General features: G+C 37.1%; 2 protein-coding genes across 2 annotated transcripts; one reads left to right on the top strand and one right to left on the bottom strand.

The window, feature by feature from the left end:
* Nucleotides 1-5,788: 5,788 nt before the first annotated feature.
* LOC114194984 (uncharacterized) lies at nucleotides 5,789-6,961 on the bottom strand. The gene is made up of 2 exons (XM_028085381.1): nucleotides 6,784-6,961; nucleotides 5,789-6,339 (listed from the first exon to the last, which is right to left on the bottom strand). Exons 1-2 carry the CDS (start codon nucleotides 6,959-6,961, stop codon nucleotides 5,789-5,791), a joined length of 729 nt encoding a protein of 242 aa, XP_027941182.1.
* A 14,035-nt stretch (nucleotides 6,962-20,996) lies between these two features.
* On the top strand, nucleotides 20,997-22,145 carry LOC114194982 (uncharacterized). Its single transcript, XM_028085380.2, has 2 exons — nucleotides 20,997-21,828; nucleotides 21,877-22,145. The coding sequence occupies exons 1-2, from the start codon at nucleotides 20,997-20,999 to the stop codon at nucleotides 22,143-22,145; spliced, it is 1,101 nt and encodes a 366-aa protein (XP_027941181.2).
* Nucleotides 22,146-24,027: the final 1,882 nt, after the last annotated feature.

Here is a 24,027-nt window from a genome sequence, read left to right as displayed (position 1 = left end):
TTGATTCAAGAGTATGAGCTTTTCAAGATGCAACAAAAGAGGTTTACTCACATTGTCAACCACCTCATGGGTTTAGGCAAAGAATTTGACAAAGAGGAGCTAAACATCAAAGTGCTAAAGTGTCTTGATAGAAGTTGGCAACCAAAGGTGACTACCATCTCAGAATCTAAGGATTTATCCATCATGACCATAGCTGCACTATTTGGCAAACTAAGAGAGCATGAAACTGAAATGCAAAGGCTAAGTGAGCTTGAATTAAGTGAGAAAAAGGTGAAAACCATAGCCTTGAAGACTAGCTCTAAGAAAAGTGATGAAACCGAGGAAGAGGTAGCTGAATCAAGTGATATTGAGAACCTTAATCTACCAGTCAAGAGGTTTGGGAAGTATCTCTAGAGGAAAGGCAACAAAGGTTATCAAAAGAGGTACATTTTTAAACTAAATGATTCAAGTCATACTTCAAATTTCTCATGTTATGATTGTGGAAAGCAAAGACTTATCAAGATTAAATGTCCTAATGTTAACAAAGAGAAGGAAAAGGTTGGTGACAGGAAAAAGGAGAAAAAGGCCAAGGAAAAATGTGCCTACATAGCTTGGGAGGACAATGATGATTCAATAAGTAGTTCATCTTAAGAAGGAAGTGAGGAAGCAAATCTATGTCTCATGGCTGGATATGAATCATCCTCATCAAGCCAAGTGAGTTCCTTGTCATCTAAAGATAAAATGACTATTATCAATTGTACTGTAACGTCCTAGCTAGAAATTACTTATTTAAAATAAAAAGAAAGAAATTAATAAAACTGCATTTAATATTAAGAAATTTCCCAAATGCAGAAATTAAAAACTTGTTTCAACGCGCCAAAATAAAACAAAATCCATGGCGTTCAATTATTATAGACATAACTGTTTATGAAAACCATTACAAAAGTAATCCATGAAAAAAAACTAGTAAAACTCCCATAGCTGGTCCCCACTCCGACTCTAGGCATCCACACACTCACCTGCATCAACATTTGCTCCTATGTAACAAGTTACATGATTATCGCCAAACACACACATATAGGGTGAGCTTAGTTAAAATAAACAACATAACATAATTAAAACATCTCCAAAATTTAACCCGTGTTAGTATTTCTGATGAGTCATTATTTTCCTCCATTCCACTAGCCTTTGTGTATCCATTTGATTGTTGTTCAATGCTTAATTGTTTATCTTTAGTGTGTTTTCATCTGTTGGGCTTTATTGGGTCATTGTTCCGAATTTGGGTTAATTTCACATTATTTGTCCTAATTTTCGTTTTTAATTATTTTTAGGTATTTGGGTGAAGCAATTTTGGAGCTTGGACATTAATATTCAGTTGAAGAGAGTTGTCACATCATTTCCGCATCATTTCCACGTCATTTCCATGTCATCTAAGTGAATGTGCCAAATTTGAGGCCCAGTAGTAGCATTTTTGTAATTCTGCACCCAATAGTGGCAATTTTATAGATATGTGAATCTTAGGTGATGTGACCACGTAAAATGGGGCTGATTTTTTTCGTTTTCTAGCACCCATCATCTTCCCCACTCTCCATTTTTAGGATTTTGAAGCTTTGGAAGGAGACCCATTTGGGGGTTTTCGTTTTCACTTGTTTCTCACACGTTTTGGAGCGTTTTTGAGTAATTTGCACACTATTGCAGTCTGTTTTCTCCATAATGGTGATGTATTTTTGTTTACCTTTTCTTTGTAATTCGTGGCTTTCTAACTTAATGTTTTGACTACTTGAAGGAGATGCAATTGAACTTTGAGGTTCTGTTTTGAATTCGTGTTTGGCCTCTCTTCATCTTGATTTTGTGGTGAATGATTACTTTTATTTTGTTAATGCTTAATTACAGATTGGGTTGGCTGTTCATGTTGAATCCGTTCATGCTTAATGAATTGGTGGTTGACTGTCACAGATGAATGGATGTATGCATTGCTTAATTGCATATTGAAACACATTTTTAACCCTCACTTAGTGGGTCTGGACGAGTGGATTGGGTAAGACAAAAACCCACTTAGTGGGTCTGGACGAGTGGATTGGGTAAGACAAAAACCCTAATTATGAGACCTGTGATGAGTAAAATTGCATTCAAATTCAAGGAGTCAATACTGTTTTTAATTCGTTTTATTAACTTTTTCAAGTCTGTTGAAATATATTTTCATAATTCTGCAATCTGAATCTGCCAAACCCCCCTTTTGTGATGTTGTGTTTGAATCTAGGAATTGAAGCTTTGAGCGAAAATATTGGTCGTTGGGAGACGACTTGGTTCAACTTTCGTATGCTGCATTTAATTTGTTTTAATTTAGTGGGGTACGACCTTTATCAGTGTGTTTGTGTTTTGTGTTTGTGTTTGTGTGTTGGTGTTTTGGTGTGTGTGTAGTTCAAGTATGGTTGAGTTGGTATATGTTGATTGTGGTAGTGTTTCTGAGTGTTTTTGTGTATTGTGCGTGTTGTTTGTGTTGTAGAGGGAATAGTGTCGCGGCGTATGAATAATGTCAATTCTAGAGTAGTGAATAGTGTCTGATTCTGGCATTTAACTTGTAGATTTTTGTTCTGGTAGCTACGGTGCTTGTTTTGACTTGAAATTCCCCCCTCCACTTCTAAGACCTTGAACTTGATGGGAAAAATAGTTGGAGCAGTTGGTATGGCGTGAGTTGAGAGATTCAAAAAAATTTTCGACTGATTTTTAGTCAAACTTCAGAGGACCATAACTTTTTCTCTAGTTATCAGAATCACTATTATTTTATATGCATTTAGGGTGGAATTTAATTTCCTACCTTGCTGAAATCCGCTCTACTGGTTATCAAACTCTGATTCTCTAGAAAATGCAATTTTCTATCTTTCAACAATGTTTTTTTGTGATTTTTCTTCATTTTTTTACTTTTGAAAAACTTTTAAAAATACTTGTACTTTGAGTTTTGAGCTGAATGTTTTTGTGCTACTGTTTGATCACTCAAGGGACAATCCTACCAATTTTCAAGTCATTTGGAGTTCGTTTGAGTATACTTGTAGTTTTACCCTTTGTTATGCCAATTCCACTAGAATTAATGTATTTTGGTGCATGACTAGGGGAAACCCAAGTGAATTACGACCCATTGACCCTGAAATTGATAGGACCTTCCACAGAGTACGTAGGCATCTTAGGAATCCATCTTTGCATGCTGAATATTCTGTGACTTTTTCTGATTCTTCTGATTCTCCTCATACTCTTAACACTCCTCATTCTGTGCACTCTGAGCATACTGTTCACGTACTTCCTTAACTGCGACACGTGGAAAACATTATGCAAGTTCGCCAAGTGCTGCGATAATGCAATCTCATACGCCACTGGGCCTATCCTTCGAGTGATATTATATGACCCAATGAACCTTGGAGTCAACTTCCTTGACTTGAGAACCCTTCCAACACCAGTGGTTGGAGTCACCCTGAGAAACACATGGTCTCTAGCCTCAAACTCCAACGGTCATCTTCTTTTATCATCATAAGACTTCTGCCAGCTCTAGGTAGCTCGTATCCAGTCCTAGATCATCTTCACTCTATTAGTGGTCATCTACAAAATCTCAAGGCCAAGCACCACTACTTCACCATCCTGATTCCAGCACAATGGAGTCCTGCACCTCCTCCCATATAATGCTTCATAAGGTGCCATCCCCATAATAGAGTGGTAACTGTTGTTGTAAGTAAACTCCACCAAAGGGAGTACCTCACTCCAACTACCTAAGTGATCCAATACGCAAGCTCGCGACAAGTCCTCCAAGGACTGAATAGTCCTTTCTGACTGCCTGTCAGTCTAAGGATGATATGCTGAACTCATCCTCAACTACGTTCCTAATGCTGCTTGCAGTGACTGCCAAAACCTCAAACTAAATCTCGGATCCCTGTCTGACACTATGCTCGTTGGTACCTCATGTAGTATGACCACTTCTCTAACGTATAACTCTACCAATCTATCCATCAAAAATTTCTATTTGATCGACAAGAAATGAGCACACTTCGTCAGTCAATATACAATCACCCATATCGCATCGTAACCCCTTGTAGACTTTGGCAAGTGAGTCACGAAGTCCATCACTATGTTGTCCTATTTCCATTGAGGGATTTCTAACAGTTCTAGCGTACCTCCCGACCTCTAGTATTCTATCTTTGCCTTCTTATACACTAGGCAAGATGCTACAAAGTCCGCCACATCCGTCTTCATACCAGTCCACCAAAAAGTGTCTTTCAGGTCCTTATAGATCTTAGTTATACCAGGATGTATGCTAAGACGACTCTTGTGACCCTCTTCCAGAATTCTCTTCCTCAACCTTGGTCCCCATGGAACACACACCCTGTTCTTGAAACGAAGGATACCATCTGCCCCCATCTTGTAATCCTTACCTTTTTCTGTACCTAACCACCCCAAGATCTATTGTAATTCTTGATCCTTCCCTTGTTCCACTCTGATCTCATCAAGAAACTCATTAGTAACCTTCAGCACACTACAACATATGTGATCATAACCTATCTGTAGTTCCAAGTTCATATCTCGAAGCTTCTCTATCAACTCTAGTTCCTTTACCATCATGGAAGACATATGTACTCGTTTCCAGCTCAAGGCATCTGCTACAACATTAGCTTTACTAGGATGGTATAATAGCTAAAAGTCGTAGTCCTTGAGGTACTCCATCCATCGTGTCTGTCGTATATTTAGCTCCTTTTGATCAAACAAGTACTTCATAGTCTTATGATTGCTGAAGACTTGAAATTGCAAACCATACAAAAACAACTGCGGACAGTTCCAGGTTTTGAGTGGGATAATTCTTCTCATGTACCTTCAATTGTCGAGATGCATAGGCTACAAGTCTTTTCTCTTACATCAGAACACAACCTAAACCTTGGTACGACGCATCACAGTACACTTCAAATGTCTTGGTCGTGTCTGGAATTGCCAAGACTAGAGTTAAGGTCAGCCTTCTCTTCATCTCTTCGAAAACGCTTTACAACTATCGGTCCAGGAGAAAGGATGATCCTTGCGAGTAAGTTGTGTCATGGGACTCACCAACTTAAAGAACCCCTCCATGAACCTCTTGTAATAACCTGCCAATCCTAAGAAGCTCCTTACTTCTGACACTATCTGTGGTCGCTCCAATTTCATTACTATATCAATCTTTGTTGGGTCCACTACAATACCCTACGCTGAGATCACATGACCAAGGAACTGAATTTCTTCTAGCCAAAACTCACACTTGGACAACTTCCCATATAATTGGTGCTCTTTGAGTACATTTAACACAACCCTTAGGTGTTCAGTATGATCCTTTCGGTTCTTGGAGTAAATAAGAATGTCATCAATAAATACCATGACAAACTTATCTAATCACGGTCGGAAGATTCTATTCATGTAGTCCATGAATATCGCTGAGGCATTGGTCACTCCAAATAGCATCACCACGTATTCATAGTGACCATATCGAGACCTGGAAGCAGTCTTCTAAACATCCTTAGGTTTTACCAGGATCTGATGATATCCACACCTTAGATCAATTTTAGAGAATACCCTTGCTCCTCTCATCTGGTCTAACAAGTTTTCGATTATGGGCAGTGGGTATTTATTCTTAATCGTCAACTTATTTTGTTGACGGTAATCCACACAGAGTTTGAAGCTCCCATCCTTTATCTTGACTAATAGCACTGGAGCTCTCCACGGTGACGAACTAGGTCGAATAAACTTCTTCTCTAGCAGATCTTCAATCTGCTTCTTCAGCTCAACCAACTCCACCGGTGCTATTCTATATGGGGCCATCGACACTAGCCCAGCTTTGCGGTAATCTAGGAACTTCATCTGAAAACACATTAGCGTATTCATCCATTACCGGTATGCTTCTGATAAGATCAAATGTACTCTTCTTCTCTAACTGCACTATTATCATAAAGCACGAAGCTCCTTCGGCCTCCTCTTTTAGAGCCTCGCGAGTAGAGATCAATGTCAACCCGTCAGCTTCTGGAAATATTACGCTGCGCCATCTACAATCAATTATGACGTGATTGTTTGACAGCCAGTCCATTCTTAGTATCACATCTAGTCCCTCCAACGACAAGCAAATAAGGTTCACCTTGAACCTGTGTCCTTCCACTTCTATAGAACATCCGACAAAAACTAAGTTGGTCGAGACTAGCCCCGATGCAAGTGTTGAGACCGTCAGTTCACACCCCAAATCGCGGACTACCAGTCCAAGTCTACTCACGCATTCTTTGGAGATGAATGAATGAGTAGCCCTTGAGTCAAACAAAACCAAAAGACTATGGTCAGATAACAAACATTTGTCAAGTATGAGGTTACCTGATTGAGTTGCCTCAACACTAGTCAAAGCAAAAACCCTCCCAGCAGCTTTGGGTCTCTCTGTTAACACCTTCTGTTATTTCTGCTACTGTGGTGTTTCTCTGATTGTCTTCTTATTGGGACATTGCCTCGCATAATCCCCCATTTGCTTGCATTTGTAGCACTTCACATTGTCTATACTACCTCCTAAACTTCCCGCAGCCTTAGGACAGTTCCTACGAAGATGTGCACCCCCGCAGTTATAGCAGCGCAATCTTGGAGAGGACGACTATGGCCTGTTGTATGGTGTATTCTACTGCCTGGTCTCCGAGGTACCCTTTTGTGACCTCTCTACCCGACTGGGTCCCGTCTCTAGCTCTTCTACTGTTCTGGACTGCTCCACCAGAACTGGAAATTCTTTGATCCGTAGTGGCACTAGAAACCTGCGCAACTAGTGCTTCAGACCCCCTTCAAATTTTCTGCAACGCCACTCCTCTGTAATAGCTTGCGATTGAAATCTCGCCAGGCACTCAAAGCGATTCACGTATGCCTGCACTGATTGGTTGCCTTGTTGTAGGGTGAGAAACTCAGCCTCCAAGGCATGCTTAGCCAAGTCTGGAAAGTACTTCTCTAGGAATCGCATCCTGAAGTTCGCCTAGTTCACCTCCTTCTGTCGGATCTCCATCTACTGCTGCATCCTTGTCCACCAATACTCCGCATTGCTCACTAGTAGGAAGGTGGCAAACATCAAATGTTGTGCCTCAATACACGCCAATACTCTAAATATTTTGTCACACTGCTCTAGCCAAGCATCAGCCTCATCAGGAGTAGCTTTGCCGCTAAACTTTGACGGCTTATGCTTCTGGACATCTTCCATAGTCACCAGTCTCGTTGGTGGAACCATGGCTCTTGGTTGCGCTGCAATAGGCTGCATAACGTCACAATCTTGTGGATTGCTTGCACAATCTCGTTAGCGCCTGTATCATTCTTCCTTCTCCTATTCGCCATAGCCTGAATGAGCCACATATTTAACTCGTAAATCAAACAACTTACATTCAATGTAACAACAAAATAAAGCAACACATTCAAATATCAACGTGATAAGCTCACTCCCCAAAGATCCCATGAAATCATTGAAATCACGACTCTGATACCAAATGTAACGTCCTAGCCGGAAATTACTTATCTAAAATAAAAAGAGAGAAATTAATAAAACTGCATTTAATATTAAGTACTTTCCCAAACGCAAAAATTAAAAACTTTTTTCAACGCACCAAAATAAAATAAAAACCACGGCGTTCAATTATTACAAACATAATTGTTTATTAAAACCATTACAAAAGTAGTCCATGAATAAAAACTAGTAAAACTCCCACAGCTGGTCCCCACTCTGACTCTAAGCATCCATACGCTCACCTGCATCAACATCTGCTCCCATGTAACAAGTTACATGATCATAGGCAAACACACACAAATAGAGTGAGCTCAATTAAAATAAACAACATAACATAATTAAAGTATCTCTAAATTTTAACTCGTGTTAGTATTTCTCATTCCTTAGTTCCTCAACTTTCAAACCATACGTTAGACGCCTCTTGATTCTACACACTTTGGTGAGTACACTTATCGACCTTTGCTGCACGAATGTCTACTCGCCCCTCCGACTACAGGCCACCACCTAAGAGTCCACACACAGGAATAAATTACCACGCCCACAATCCACGACACCAAGTAGAGTTCCCCAAAATGAACCGAAGTTCGTAGTTGTCCCCAGACTACCAAACAAACCTTGCCACATCACTTTTGCCTTGCAAAACAAACCTTGTCGATAGGCGCCATGCACGTCTAATGGCCACTGCCATTGTTTTTGGTATTTATCGCCTGACAGCTTGCCTCGCGCCGCTAGGCGCTAGACCAATAGCGCAATGCTACTGGTTTTTGGTGATTGGATTAGGTCCTAAGGGACCCCAAAGACACAGTACGCAAACCATGCCACACACACAATTATCCAGTTATAACATTAAGACTGAATCATAAGGCACCAATTCAATCATGGCACTAACCCAATTATTATCTTGTCTATCATATTCTCCTCCGCAACATGCCACAAATCTATCAATATTTCACATACACTTTAAAATAACACAACCAAGGAAGTATATAATCTAGCCACCTCAAAACACCAATCTCAATCGTCCAGGCAGATTTATAAAACTGATTTGCTCTTTCACACACTTCACTTAGCATATTTCTCAATTAATAGCACACCATCCCCTTAAACAACAATGGTACATTCTAGTTCACAATCATCATATTACCAATTAACCAACCCATAACATTTAATCACTGACACGTGGTGTCCTCATTATAGCTTCCAAATAAATACAGTCCATATCATGTTCAACATACAACTTTATTTAGTTTAAAGCATGTATCCCAATTATCACATACTCATACATAAATCATTTGATATCCAATGACTGAGTTTCCTTCATCTCACCACCCTACTAATCCCTATCATACATACCAAGTTATCCAACATAATACCTAATACACACAATCATAACAAAAACTCAATATGATCAGCAGAACTGAGGTGTTGCCTAGTTGTAGTCCAGGCACCGCCAAACGATGCTTGAAAAATTGGGTTCTGCCAAGATTTATTTCGATTTAGTCCTGATTCCCAAGCACTCCAATCATAGTACGCATTTTCACACTAACATAATTTCACATGCACACATATGACAAAGTTCATACTTTATTCATATTAACATCAATTCCATAAAACTGTGCATTGAGTATATACATAATTCATGCTTAATTATTTCCAACCCCAACATGAACCCTAATCATAATTTCATTCAAGAGTTCATGTAATTTCCACCAATTAAATAATTATAGACCAGTCTTGTCATGCCAATCGTATAAGTACAATAAAAATCCAATTCAAGTACCACCACACCACTGATAAACCAAACAAACAAGGGAAAACTGGCAACAACTAATACGTCGCCTGGCGGGTTGTCGTTAGCCGCCAGGCGATTCATAGGGAAACCCAAAAAACTAGGCTCAATCACATGTGTTGCCTAACGGTAGTTCATGTGCCGCCAAGCGGTTTCTGGAAAAATCTAGAAACACGAAAAGTCCGAGAATGGCAAGGTCATACACTTCAAGCATGATACATAATACATATTCATACGATAAACATAATTAAAAACACACAATAGGAACTCCTCTAACCTAGAATCCTTGCTTAAACTTGAATAGCCTTTGATTCTCCCTTGCTCTCAGTTGCTTGCTTTAGTTCTCTCCAATTCAATCTCCACGCTTCAACCCACCACCCAAATTCACTCTGAATTCTCTCTCACTATAGTGCAGAACAATGTCAGCCTTAATTTTGCTTAATGACCCAAAAACGAAAATGGTTATTAACAAGGCTTAATTGCTATTCATTACTTGTGATTTTCTAAACCTTTTGGCTGCTTCTCAGTCGGCTAAGGTTCCCTCGCCTTTTAACCTTCATGCCAAAACTAATTTTAGCAAAAAGAAAACTTAATTTGGTTCTACCAAGGTTTAAAACCATAACCATGCCAATGGTAAATCAATGCACAACCATTCAACCAATTCATGTTTCGTGATAATTCACATAATTCTATAATTATGTTATCACTCATCATGATCCCGCACTTTATTAAAATCATTATAAATTTAATAGCACATAATTGACATACATAGGATTCGAACCTAAGTCCTCTTAATATAATTAAGTATTGTCAACCATTTGAGCTAATACTTTTCCACATAACACATGTCAGAATTTAATGCCATAAAGGCTCACACTACCTGCATTTATGAAATAATTATTTATTTAATTATTTAAATTCCTCGGGTCTTACATGTACTACTTTGAAAAATCAAGGGAAATATCTTTTGAAAACCTGTGCAAAATTCACAAGAGGAAAAACAAACCTAGAAGATGTTCTTGGTTCTAAAAATTGTGTTTTTGGGAAGGGTGGACTTGGTTATAATCCTATCCTTGAAAAGAAAGTCAAGAAGTTCTCTAGTGTTTATTCCAAAAGTGAGCCAAATGTTATGCCCTTCATTTCTTGCAACCATTGAATGAAGAAAGGCCATGTGCTTAAGAATTTCTATGCTAAAAAAGATGATGTACCTAAAGGCTTTATGAAATGGGTCCCAAAAGTATCTAGAAAGGCATAACCATGTTGGACCCAAACTATCAAAGGGTACCATGTAATGCTATTTTGTTTTGCAGGTCATAAAACATGAAAAGAAAGACCTATGGTACCTAGATAGTGGCTGCTCGAGGCATATGACAAGTGCCAAGTCCAAGTTTGCAAAGTTATAAAGGATGAAGGCTTTGTGACTTATGATGACAACAATAAAGCAATGATACTTGGAAGTGGAGTCATAAGCAATGGAGCCTCATTCAACATCCACAATATGCTTCTAGTTGAAGGGTTAAAGCACAATTTGATAAGTATAAGCTAACTTTGTGATAAAGGTTTTAAAGTTGTGTTTGAACCAAATCATTACTTTATATATGATGCATGTGGTAGCATGGTATTGTTAGCCAAAAGAGTCAACAATATATACTTGCTTAATCTGCATCATGCATCATTTATCATTCATTGTTTGCTTACAAAAGAGGATGATACTTGGTTATAACATAGGAGGCTTTATCACATACATATGCATCATTTTAATCGGCTAAATAGAAAATAATTGGTTGAAGGATTACAAAAACTTAAGTTTGAGAAGGATAGAATATGTGAAGCATGCCAAAAGGGAGAGAAAAACAAGGTTTCCTTTAAACCCAAAAATTGTATTTCAACTGAAAGGCCATTGCTTCACAAGGATCTATTTGGTTCTTCTAGAACCATGAGTCTTGGTGGAAACTTCTATGCATTGGTCATTATTGATGATTTCTCTAGATTTACATGGACTATATATCTAGCTTCTAAGAATGAAACGTTTCATGATTTTAAGAAACTTGCCAAGGTTTTAGAAAATGAAAAAAGGTTCTAAAATAGTCTCTCTAAGGAGTGATCATGGTGGAGAGTTTCAAAATGAAAAGTTTGAACACTTTTGTGAAAAACATGGTATTAAGCATAACTTTTCAACTCCTAGAACTCCACAACAAAATGGAGTGGTTGAGAGAAAGAACAAATCATTAGAGGAAGTAGTTAGAACCATGTTAAATGAAACCTCATTGCCTAAGTACTTTTGGACTGATGTAGTCAACACAACTTCTTATGTTTTAAATTGTCTGTTGATAAGGCCAATTTTAAAGAAAACACCTTATGATTTTTTTTCAATGGTAAAAGGTATGCTCTAAATCACCTAAAAGTATTTGGTTGCAAGTGTTTTATCTTAAACAATGGAAAAGAGCAACTTGGCAAATTTGACTCAAAAGCGGATGAAGGCATCTTTCTTAGTTATGCTATAAATAACCATGCATATAGGGTTTATAACAAAAGGCTAATGATTGGTGAAGAGTTTGTGCAAGTTGTATTTGATGAAACTAACCAGTGTAGCAAGATCAAAGACCTAAGATTGTAGATGAAGAAGATATGTTGAAGGATAGGCAAATTGTTGCAGGATAAGCAAACTGCTACAAGATAAGCAAACTGTTGTCGAGAAGCAATCTGCTGCAGGAAATCAACCCTTTGAAAAGGAAATTCAGTCTACTGAAAAAGCTGTAGACAACAACTTACCCAAGGAGAGGATTGAACCCAAGGGATTACCAAAGGACAACATAATTAGTGATATAAAACAGGGAGTATCCACTAGTGATGTGATCCCAACAAGGCTTATAGCTTTGGCCAATGGGTAGGCCTATTTTCTTTATTTGTTTTGGTTATTAATTAAATAAATAAAATTGTTGCGGCCTACAGTTCACTTTGTCTTTTGGGTGGGCCAGGAACCTTGATTTACAAGCCCATACGTGGACCAGACTTGAAATGCAACATGCAACCCAATCTAAACTCATTGCCAATGTAAGACCCAAGAAAATTTAGACTAAAAAGGAACACATGGGAAAAATTAATGGCTTAATTAATATTCTTGATTTATTTAATTTAATTAGGTTATTAAATTATGAAATATGAAATAATTATTATTTGAGTGATTTAAGTTATTGTGGTATTTATAATAATTATTTAAGTGATTTAAGGAATTATGGTTTGTGGAGTAGAAGTGTTTTAATACTTATAATGCATGTTATATCCTGTGATGGCATGTAGTCTAGTGGTGGAAGTTGTGTCCAATGCATACAAGTGCAGGGTTCGAACTTGGTTAGCCGAATTTTGCTTTGTGTGTTGGTTTTAAATTCAATTTTTATCCTTTAAGGAGTAGGGCCCACAAAACATGAATTTAGCTTCTCTTTCTCAATTGTGTAGAGGTACGTAGAATGAAATTATGTGCAGTATATATATATATATATATATATATATATATCATGCACACTGTAGATTCACATATATATTCATGCTATATTATATAACTTCTATCTTTTATTTTTTTTCTCTATGTTTTGAAATGGAGGATATTAACATAAAAGATTTGGAGTGAGAGGGGTATATAGGTTAAAAGTTAGAGTTTTGGAAAAAGGGGGAGAGGGAGAGAAACAAGAGTAGAGGAATTGAGAGTTGAAGGCTATGGGAGAGGGAAAAAAGCAATCCAGGTAGAGGAAGCCAACCTTGCTTTCTTCTCTTGTTTTTCTTGTTGTTTGTTTGATGGATGAAATGGGAAAAACATGCATGTGTAAGGGAAGCTAGAACTCTTTTTTTTTTTTTTTAAATAAAGTGTACTTATTTTTGTTTTGGAATGTGCTGAGTATGTTTGATTGATGCTTGTATTGAATGGGGATGAATTTCATGTTTGGGTATCTATGGGTTAGAGAATTTTAGGTAATTTAAAATGCAATTGGAATGAGACATATTAATTGTTACAATTGTTCAGTTTGGTATCATCTATAAATCACTTTGAAATGAGTTGAGAAGATAAAAGTGTAAGATACCGAATTGTGCAGGGGAACAAGTCAAAATCTCACAACAAAGAAGTATATGGTGTGGCGCTACCCATTTTCCTACATTGCACACCTTTCGTAAAATGAAGGCTTCTACTTCGTTAATTGTTGGATCGAGCTGAAATTTTAACAGTTGATCCTTAACATATAGTTCTTGAATTTGACCGATCAGATCTTGAATCGGAGATCTCTAGTAAGAGCATGTTTTATCGCAAGGTCCTTGTAGTTTGGTTGTTGACAACATTGACCTTTGTTGCATAACTTTCTCTATAGTTATTCAATTAAGTTGGTTATTGTTGCATTTTATTCTTGATTCAATCATATTTAATTTGAAGATAAATACAAAATTTTTGGAGTTTTACACAAGCTACAGTTTTATTTCTAAAATCCCAAATTGTTTGCATAATGTGTTGTTAAGTTGGATTGGATAAAAAATATAAGAATTAGTTATTTTCCAAGAGAGAGAGATGTAAGTGAGGATGTTGAGGCTTGAAGGTGTGCAAGGCTGTGATTCACGGTGGGAGAGTGACTTGAGTAAATAGATTATGTGATTGGTGGTTTTTCTTGGTTTGTATGGGTTGCATGGTATGAAGTTTAAGTGGTGATTTGAGGATAATTACTTGAGTGTGATGTTATACTGTGTTGGAATGAATGTCATTCATTCGGTTTGTTGCTTATGTGAATTACATTTGGAATACGAATTTGGTTTTCGTTATGGAACTTTATTGTTATGCATGATGTGATGGTTTGAATTTTGTTGGCAATCTGTAACTCTGATCTGTTGCATGTTGAGAGTGTTTTGCCTTGCTTAAAAGCTCTTGGTGGAATTAAATGTTGTGTGAGGATTTTCATACCTAGGAACCCAGTGAAGACTCTTTTGCTTGGGTGAAGCAATAGAAAAAGGTCATCTTCACTTGTGTGAAGTAGTGGTAGAGGATTGGTTCGAGTGTTGTGATGTGATCCCAATAAGCCTAAGCCCAAATGCATCAAGAAGCCCAAGCCCACCTCGAGGCCCAATCACTAGAAGCATGATGAAGAAGATCCACATGAACCTCTCAAGAGATTATCAAGTCAATCATGGAATTTTATCTTTATTCACATGGGCCAAAGAAATCTACAAAATATGAGTTGATGCATGGAAGGCCGTAGATTAGATTTAAATTGGGCCATTTTTTAGGCTTTGCTTTCAATAAAATAAGTTAGAACATTTTGGAACAATTTGGTCGAGCCCAATTTGCTCTTTTGGCTGAGAATCCTTAGCTCTCTCTACACTTGGATGCAAGCAAAGCATGAGCCAAGCAAGGAGAATGTGATGGTAGCATGGAGTGTGTGACTTGGGCAAGGAGATTGTGACATGCCACTTGGCATCATCAAGACTCATCTCCTACATCACATGGTCTCCAATCAAGGTTCTCCTCCAAGGTACATTTGCATTACTTCTTTGTTGCATTTGCTTCTCATTTGGTCGGCCATGTGCCTATAAATAGAGTCATTCAACTATTGTAATGGTTACTCTTGAATTGCTAATAGATGCTAGTGTTGAGATCACTCCACACTTCTATTAAATTGAGAGCATACAAGGCTATCCTTCTCCTCCATAGCCTCTAGCCACCTTCCACACCATAGCACCACTTCTACTCTTCATCTTCACCAAAAACCTCCATTGCCGAGAGCTTTTCTTGTTCATATCTTCATTTCCGCTGCACTTCATTTACTTCTTGGTGTCTTCCATGAATTTCCTTCCACTTCTCCATCAAGGACGTCCATCATGTTGTACCCTCTCGCTTGTGTGAAGTAGTGGGGAGAGGATAGATGTTTCACCTTATTTTGGCTCGTTGTGAGTATAATGCTCGATGTGCGATGCATCAATGTTTTTACTCATAATTCCTTGAGGAATAAGGGAGACAGTCTGGTTACGATAGTAGGACACATCGAACCATCTGTTCTAGGAAACTAGATGTTGTTGTGGGGTGAGAGGCCGCAGAAAACCAAAGCTTGATTATGATCAATATGGTTAAGGATTCTAGATGAATGTGATAGTCTGTGTGGTTTGGTATGGTTGTTGGGATGTTGGGGGTTGTGTGTGCAAACCAAAGATTGATTATGATCATAATGCTTAAGTGTTATTTGAATGCGATGTTGAGTATTATTTGTCATGTTTTATTTATGAAATTCTTTTATATATCATTGTTATGGTTAACTTACCCCCATTTGATGTTTGTGTGTTTGTTGTATGTGCGAAAATCGTATAACGTATGTGTTATATGAGAGTAGATGATAATGCATATGCTTTTGGCATGGAGTAGATCGACAAGAGGTTAGGGTGAACTCGGGAGTTTTTATAATTATTTAGTTGTTTTAAATCAAATACTAAACTATATATAATTTTCTTTTGTTCGCAATTGCTATTTGAATTTTTTAGACAAATTGACATTTTGAATATTGTAATTTAATTCAAATTAAAAGATTTTTTATTGTTACATTTTTTTCTGATAACCCTTTTCCGCTAAACGCGATAATTTTCTAACATTATGTGACATCCCAAAATTGGGGTGTTACAGTCAACACATTGGGCTTGCAACGTGCAGCCAAACGCACCACTAATGCTTGTGGATGGCAACACCTACAACACTCCTTCATACAACTTCTACACGTGGGGAGATATCTTCAACATCACCCTATTGGGCTTTAGTTTGCAATGTGCAACCCATTTCTCCATATGTGCTAACATCATCCAACACTCCCCTTTTGTTGGCTTTCAATTGTTTTTTCAACCATGGGTCCAACAAAGTTTCCTCGCATGTTCAACCACAATCTGCTAGGGTTCTTTTCTTCACGCACCTTCACACTAGGCCTGCTAGGGTTCCACTTCAACCCTCACAGCTTATCCTGCCCTCACAGCTTCCTTGCCATGAGGATCGTTGTTCACATTTTTGTTTCTTCACGCGTGTTCCCTTTCTTACCTTTAGATGTTAGGGTTTATTTTCTGGTTGCCTTCTTCTTACTGTAAATGCAGGCCAACCTCATGTAATAGTTAGTTTTGATGAATATAGTGTGGTTTATATCCCTTTTCAGAGCTCAAATTCCTAGTAAAGGTTCTACCTCCTAGGGTTTCTGAAACTAGTGACGAACGAGAGTTCCCCATTGGAACGAGAGAGATCCGAGCGCTAATCACCTAAATCAAGTTTTCTGCCACATTTTGTTGGTGTTTCGAGTGGATTAATCGGTGGAACACCGATTGGAGTGGACGGTCGGTGAATCTCGCGATGGAGCGTCTCTATCAACTAGACACAAGCTTGTATTCTTTGAACATGTTGCATTTGTGTCTCAAATTAAACCTAAGAATGTAAATGATGCATAAGGTGATAGTAATTGGGTTGTTGCTATGCAAGATGAGCTTAATCAATTGACAAGAAATGATGTGTGGTCTCTTGTTCCCATAACTAATGAAATGAATGTAATTGGTACTAAATGGGTGTTTAGAAATAAAATGGATGAAAATGGTAACATTGTTAGGAATAAAGCCAGACTAGTTGCTAAAGGTTATAATCAAGAGGAAGGTATTTATTTTGATGAAACATATGCACCTGTAGCTAGGCTAGAAGCCGTGGGATTATTTTTGGCATATGCTTGCATGTGTAGTTTCAAACTTTCTCAAATGGATGTGAAAAGTGCATTCTTGAATGGTTTCTTAAATGAAGAAGTGTATGTATCACAACCCCCTAGCTTTGAAGATCAACTCTATCCTAATCATGTTTTCAAACTTTCAGTGAATTTTGGAATTAGTCGATTTTGAAACTTTGAACCAATTTAGTCCTTCATCTTTTGAAATACGTGGATTTAGTCCTTTTAATCAAATTTTGTTAAGTTTATTTGACATTTCAAGTGCGTTTCACAATAGTATTTGACTTAACATTAAAGCAAAAATGTGTCAAACAGTATAAACAACTGAAATAGAATCCTAACATGTGTACGAAACATCAAATAAACCTAACACAATTTGATTAAAAGGACTAAATCCACGTATTCCGAAAGATTAAGGACTAAATTGGTCCAAAGTTTCAAAATTGACTAATTCCAAAATTCACTAAAAGTTAAGGGACCAAAAACATATTTAACCCTTGTTTTAAAAACAAAAAATATATAAAAAATATAAAAATATAAAAAATATAAAAATAAAATAAAATAACAATAATAATAATAAAATAAAAATAATATATATATATATACATATATTCAAAAATAAGTGTTACATAAAAAAAAGAAGATAAAAAATAATAAATTGTTAAAAAAATAATAATAAATAAAAGTTAAATAATAAAAGTTTTTAATTTATGTTTTTAAGTGTTAAGTAAAATAATCTTTTTGTTTTATATATATATATATATATATATATATATATATATATATATATATATATATATATATATATATATATATATATATATATATATATATATAAAATTAAAAAATAAAAAATAAAAATTGTGGATTGGAGGGAACAGTTTTTTTCTTCTATCCCAACTTCTTCCAACTGCTGCCCACCCCATCTACTAATGAAGTTAACACAAGAACCAGGGGGTTACCACACACACGTTAATTTCATCATAAAAATATTCTCTGCATTTTTTTTGGCACCATGGCTATGCAACTTTTTTATTGAAATCATTGAATTCGGAATTGCAACAAAAGAGAACCAATTGGTAAACCAACAATTTTTGGAATCAAAGGCAGAATTGCAAAAGAAGTACGCATTTTCTATCTTCAAACCTTTTGAATGTTGTATGATGTTCTGAGTTGAGGCTTTTGATTGATTGATTACATGCCGGTAAAAATAATTGAAACAGTTTCATATCACAAAAATACTTCTCTGTTCTTTTTTTTACAATGCAAATCAATTAAATAATGAAATAGAAAGAAGTAGAAAGGAGTGGATTTGTCACTGGAAAATAAAATTCAGCGGTGAACATTGTCATTCTGGGAAGTGTAATGTTGGTGTCGGCTTTAGTAAGTGTTGGTTCGTGGTGGTCATCGACGTTGCTGTGGTGGTCACGGCAAGAGAGATAGTGAGCCACGGTTGAACTAGTGTTGGATTCTGGGGTGATGCGATGTGAGAAGGTGTTGGAGTTGGTAACGCCATTTGATGGCATTAGGGGTTGCCACCGTTGTTGGCCGTTCTTCGCCGTTGTTGGCCGTTCGACGCCGGTGGTGGTCCACTTGTGGGTCTCAAACAGGGACGGTCATGGTGTTTGGGTGGTGGCCGCGGGAGGTAGGAGACGAAGTAAGAGTTGCGTTTTTTATATATGGCTTTAGGGTTTGTTTAAGTTTTTACTTCTTGCATCACCATAGTTCATTCACGCACCCCCTCGTCTTTTATTAAAGTTAGCAGATTTAAGTTTTTACTTCAGGCACCACCATAGTTCATCCATGCACCCCCTTTTCTTTTATTAAAGTTAGCATATTTAAGTTTTTACTTCATACACCACTATAATTCATTCACGCACCACCTCTGTTTTAATTAAGGTTAGCATATTTAAGTTGTTTCTTCACGCACCTCCAGATTTCAGTTTATGCAACCTTGCTTTTAATATTGGATTTTGTTTATTTATTTGCTTCATTCACTCCCCAATGTAATAACCCTACACCCCTTTCGTTAAGTTTTAGTTTACTTTACGTACATGCATTTTCACTAAGCACACACCCATTTCCTTTATTTTCTTCTTAGATATGATGTGTTTACTTTACTTTATGCACCCCGCATTTTACATTAATGCACCCCGCGTTTACTTTATGCACCCCGCGTTTTTCTTTATGTATCACGTTTCCGCATTTTTTAAGTAAATTTCACATTTCAATCATGTCATTTTCAAAAAATAATAAAAATATTTTAAATTGAAATAAAAATTAAAATAATTTTCAAAAATAAGAATAAATAAAAATTTAAAATTATTTTCTTTATTCTTTGTTTTGGTGTCTAATCGGCCGCTCGCGTCATACAACACTTTTTTTTAAAATGCAAAAATATTAAAAATTTTTTGTAGTGTCTAAATTCACGGTTCGTGTCACATGACACTTCTTTTAAAAATATAAAAATATAAAAATTATTTTAGTGTCTAATCGGCCGCTCGCGTCGTACGACACTTTCTTTTAAAATGCAAAAATATTAAAAATGTTTTTGGTGTCTAATTGACCGTTCGCGTTACATGACACTCTCTTTCTTATCAATAAATAAGTTATAAAGAGGTGTTTGATGTCTAATTGACCGCTCGCGCCGCACGACATTTCTTTTCAAATATGTCAAAAGACAACTTTCAAAAATTAAATCATTTAATCAAACAATTTTATAAAGAACTACGTAGCCCTGATTTCTCATTTTTTAATGAGAATACGTAGGACCAAGGTTAATCCTTGTTGGGTCTTTTTTAATCAAAAACTAATTTTGTTCAATATTTTCTTATTTATGGGAAAAATAAATATTTAAAATAAACACATCTCTTTTGCAAATTTAATTAAAGGTACCACCTTTGGGCGGACGCTATAGGGTGCTAATACCTTCCCTATGCGTAACCAACTCCCGGACCCAAAATTTGGTTTTCGCAGACTTTATTTTATTTTTATGGTTTTCCATAGTTTTCCTGAATAAACTATGGTGGCGACTTCTAAAATCTTTTTCCAAATCAATTTATTTTTAGTTCGTCGTCCTGTCGCGATTTAGGTTGCGACAGATGGCGACTTCACTGGAGACCGTAGAGAGTCAGGCCTATTTAATTGAATATGCGAAAGCGATGTGTTAAATTTAGATGTTTTGTTTTTCCCTTTCTCAATTTATGTATATATTCCTGTTGGTGTATGACATATTTGTGGATATTGAACCTTAGGGTAGAAAATATGTTTTTGTATGGATCTCTTTTGCAGGTGGGGGATTAGGTGTGCATGTTTTCTCTCCCTTCACACACTCACCTTATTTTTTTTTACATGACATGAGCGCGACCCTATACCCGAGTCTGAGTAGCTTAGAATTAGAAGGGGATTGTGTAGCAGTGCCATAGTGGATGTACTTCCCAAGTGGTCATTGTGAGAACCCCAACTAGAGTATGTTTGCTTCATTTGATGCTCTCACATCGTGTTGTTTACCAACTGTTGTGAGAAATGTCGTGAAGTGGGCCATAACTCTAGTGACTTTTTATCCTTAGGACATAGGAGACTATCCTGGTGAACACATATACATACCTTAATCCTATGATGCGCTTGAACCCTATAAGGCACGGAAGGGAGATGTGTATTCCTATAATTCCTTCTCTGTTTATTTTATTTTATTTTTTATTTTATTTTATTTATTTTATTTGTATTTCTTGGTTTGTGTTCTTTTCTTTGGGTTGTAATAAGTTATGTAAATTATTCATAGCATCATGTAGTTTGTAATTGTTTTTCTTCTTGTCTTCTTGTACATTTTCATTATATCCATTCTAGGTAGAAAATTATAAAGCTGTGTCATTTTCTTGGAGAAGAAATGGAAATTAATAGGGAATCTGGAGTTGGATAGCATTCTGATTCAGAGTCACTAAAAAAGAAGCAGTCAATTAGAGCAAAGGAAGGAAACTTGACTTATCTTCGAGAGTTGGTGGGGAAGATGAAGACTATCCAGAGTAACAATTTTCGAAGGAAGTATGGGAATTTACTGAATCTTCTAGAGATTGATACTCAGGTTCCAGCTGTTACTGCTTTGGTCCAATACTATGATCCGCTGCTCCGGTGCTTCACCTTCAAGGATTTTCAATTAGTGCCGACAGTGGAGGAATTTTGGGATATTCTAGATCTACCATTAGAAGGCAAGATTTCTTACAAGCATGCAACGCAAAATACATCTGTTTCAACACTAGCAGGAATCTTGAAGATACACCCTACAGAGTTAGAAAGCAAAATGATTACAAAGGGAACCATCAAAGGCATTCCTCAAGGGTTTCTAGAGGGACATCTACGTCAATTGGCTGATAAAGACATGGGGGAAACCTTCATGGATGTACTGGCGCTCGTTCTTTATGGCGTCATGATTTTTCCAAGCATCGATAACTTTGTTGATCTCTCAACCATCAATGTTTTCATAGCATATAAGATCAATGCAGAAAACCCAGTCACAGCAATTTTAGCTGATGTTTATGGAAATTTGAATATGTGTTATGAATCTAAGAAGAAGAAGTTGTCATGTTGCTTGCCAGTATTATATAAATGGTTTACTTCTCATATTAGTCCAAATTACAAGCCAACAACTAAAGGAGCGCAAGAATGGGCGTGTTTTTTTGCTAAGTTACATAATGGAATGATCAAACGAGAGGTATCCTGGCAGCAGAGGTCACATATCATACACTGTGGAGAGTACCCAAATGTACCTCTTATAGGAACCAAATATTGTGTTAATTATAATCTGATATTAGCACAAAGACAATTTGGATATCCTATACGGGGTGCACCAAATCCATAATCTTTAGTTGCAGTGTGGAATTGCTATGAAGAATGGACTTCTAATGATTTACTCCGGCGAATTAGAAGTGCTTGGGGCAGTGTGGTGCGTGCAGAGAAAGACTCTAGGCCATGGGTAGTAAATGAGAAGACGTCTTATCAGCAATGGGTAATGGATAGGGTTAAAGTGGTGAAGCTACCGTTCAAACCAGTTGCCTTCATGCCAGAACAACAAGATATGGAGAGTGAGGAAGTCAAAACCCTTAAGGAAGAAATAGAAAAGATGAAGCAGAAAAATGTTAAGCTTGTTAATGATCTTTAGAAAGCTCACCGTGAATATATAAATCTCAAACATGACAATGAAGCCAGGATCAAAACTTGTGATGTATTAATAAAGAAGCAGAGAGAGGAAAGAAACCATCACTTTAGAGTACAACAAGATCTCGAGGCAACTAACAAAGAGCTAGCTTTGAGAGGCAAAGAGAAGAAAGCAGTGGTATTGTCTGAACGTGAGAAAATTGCATTATGTGAAGAATTGGCGAGAGACAAAAAGGAGGCATTAAACAAGCTGTGAAACGCACAGATTAGGATTAAGGAGATGGAGCAATAGACAGAAAAAATGACAGCAGCTTATGAGGTAAAGCTAGAAGAAGAGCGTTGGTATAGTACAGGAACAAAGAGTTTGAGAGACAGATGAAGGATACAGTATCGGCTTATGAAGCAAAAGTGGTTGAGGAGAGTTGGCACCGGGCAGAGTCGGAGGAGGAAAATCAGAGATTGATAACTGAATGTGCTGAGTTAAAAGGAACTGTAGAGTATTGGAGAGGATGTTTTTCAAAGTTAGCAGCTATAGCTAATAGAGTAATTGAAGATGTACCCAGGATGTTAACTGATGCTGAGATTGCAATGCCTATATTCAATCCACCAAAAGCAATTGAAGATTTCCTTGGTTATTGCAGAGAGCTAGTAGGGGAAATGAAGAATATAGTGGCTAGAGCTAGAAGTTGATGTTTATGCTTTCTTTCTTTTTCGTATTGTTATGAATTTCTGAACATTGTGGATTTTCTAATGAATCGACTACTTTATTCCGCATTAATTTCCATTATTACTTGCAATGTTATTCGCACAACTTTATAGTTTCTAGCTAGAATGTTTGCATTTGCATTTTGTCTTTTGTTTTCCTTTTTTGCACTTCTCATTTCATTTGAAATTAAACAGAAAAGTGACAGTAAGTGAATACGACAAAGTTTCCGAGACACCCTTATAGAACTCGGGCAAATTCAAAACAATGGAGGATTGGGAAAATGCACACGAGGAAGTGAAGGAAGAAATTAGCCAAGTGAAGGATGAAATCAGCCAAATAAAGGATCAAATGGGTCAGATCTTGGAGGCATTGAGGACTATTAAGAGTTCATGAGAAAGTTCAGCAGTTGACAGTGGTACTTCCTACCCTCCAGGCTTTCATCCTCATGTATCAAGTGGACCTCCGGTTTACCCACCACATCATATAGTGAGTCGAGGGACATCATCTCAAGCTTTTCCACCTTATGGCTTACCTCCGGGTTACACACCTCCAATGGCAGAGTATGTAGAGCAAGTTAAGATTCCGTTCTCTGGTGGTAATACAAGCATACCTGTTTCATTACCTAATGAGCAGTTCCAAGTGTCAACTGGGATGGTTGATTTTAGGAACCAAGTACGCCCAGGAGGAAGTGTGGCTGGAATCACAACTTACACAGATCCTAATGTATCGATTCCACCACATGTTTCGACTGTAGGTGTGGGTTTACAAGAAAAGACACTAGCTCAAGTTATTTCATCGATTGAGAATAACAAGGGAAAGTTAGAGATATTGGAGGAAAGACTACGGGCTATTGAAGGGAATAAAAGTTATGGATTCGGTGATGCTGTAGGCTTATCTTTGGTCCCTGACGTGGTGATACCCCCTAAGTTCAAAGTGCCTGAGTTCGAGAAATATAGGGGGACTACGTGTCCAAAAAGCCATATAACAATGTACTGTCGAAAGATGGCTGGTCATACTCATGATGAGAAATTGTTTATCCACTTTTTCCAAGATAGCCTAGCTAGGGCAGCGTTGAATTGGTACATGCATCTTGAACCAACTCATATTCATTCTTGGGTGGATCTAGCTGATGCTTTCATTAAGCAATATAAATTTAATATGGATACAGCACCAGACAGAA

Source organism: Vigna unguiculata, chromosome 8 (assembly GCF_037176805.1).
Source record: "Vigna unguiculata cultivar grain cowpea cultivar isolate G323 ecotype 2 chromosome 8, ASM3717680v1, whole genome shotgun sequence".
Classification (NCBI taxonomy): domain Eukaryota; kingdom Viridiplantae; phylum Streptophyta; class Magnoliopsida; order Fabales; family Fabaceae; genus Vigna; species Vigna unguiculata.
The sequence above is the reverse complement of the archived record's forward strand: the minus strand, read 5'-3'. Positions and strand labels throughout refer to the sequence as shown.

What these genes read in the sequence shown, in the direction of transcription:
- LOC114194982 (XM_028085380.2), top strand. Translation starts at nt 20,997, where the DNA reads ATGAAGACTATCCAGAGTAACAATTTTCGAAGGAAGTATGGGAATTTA. An exon ending in ATTTGGATATCCTATACGGG is followed by an intron (nt 21,829 to 21,876) that starts GTGCACCAAATC and finishes ATTGCTATGAAG; the next exon opens with AATGGACTTCTAATGATTTA.
- LOC114194984 (XM_028085381.1), bottom strand. Translation starts at nt 6,961, where the DNA reads ATGCGATTCCTAGAGAAGTACTTTCCAGACTTGGCTAAGCATGCCTTG. An exon ending in TTGCAGAAAATTTGAAGGGG is followed by an intron (nt 6,340 to 6,783) that starts GTCTGAAGCACT and finishes CAACTCAATCAG; the next exon opens with GTAACCTCATACTTGACAAA.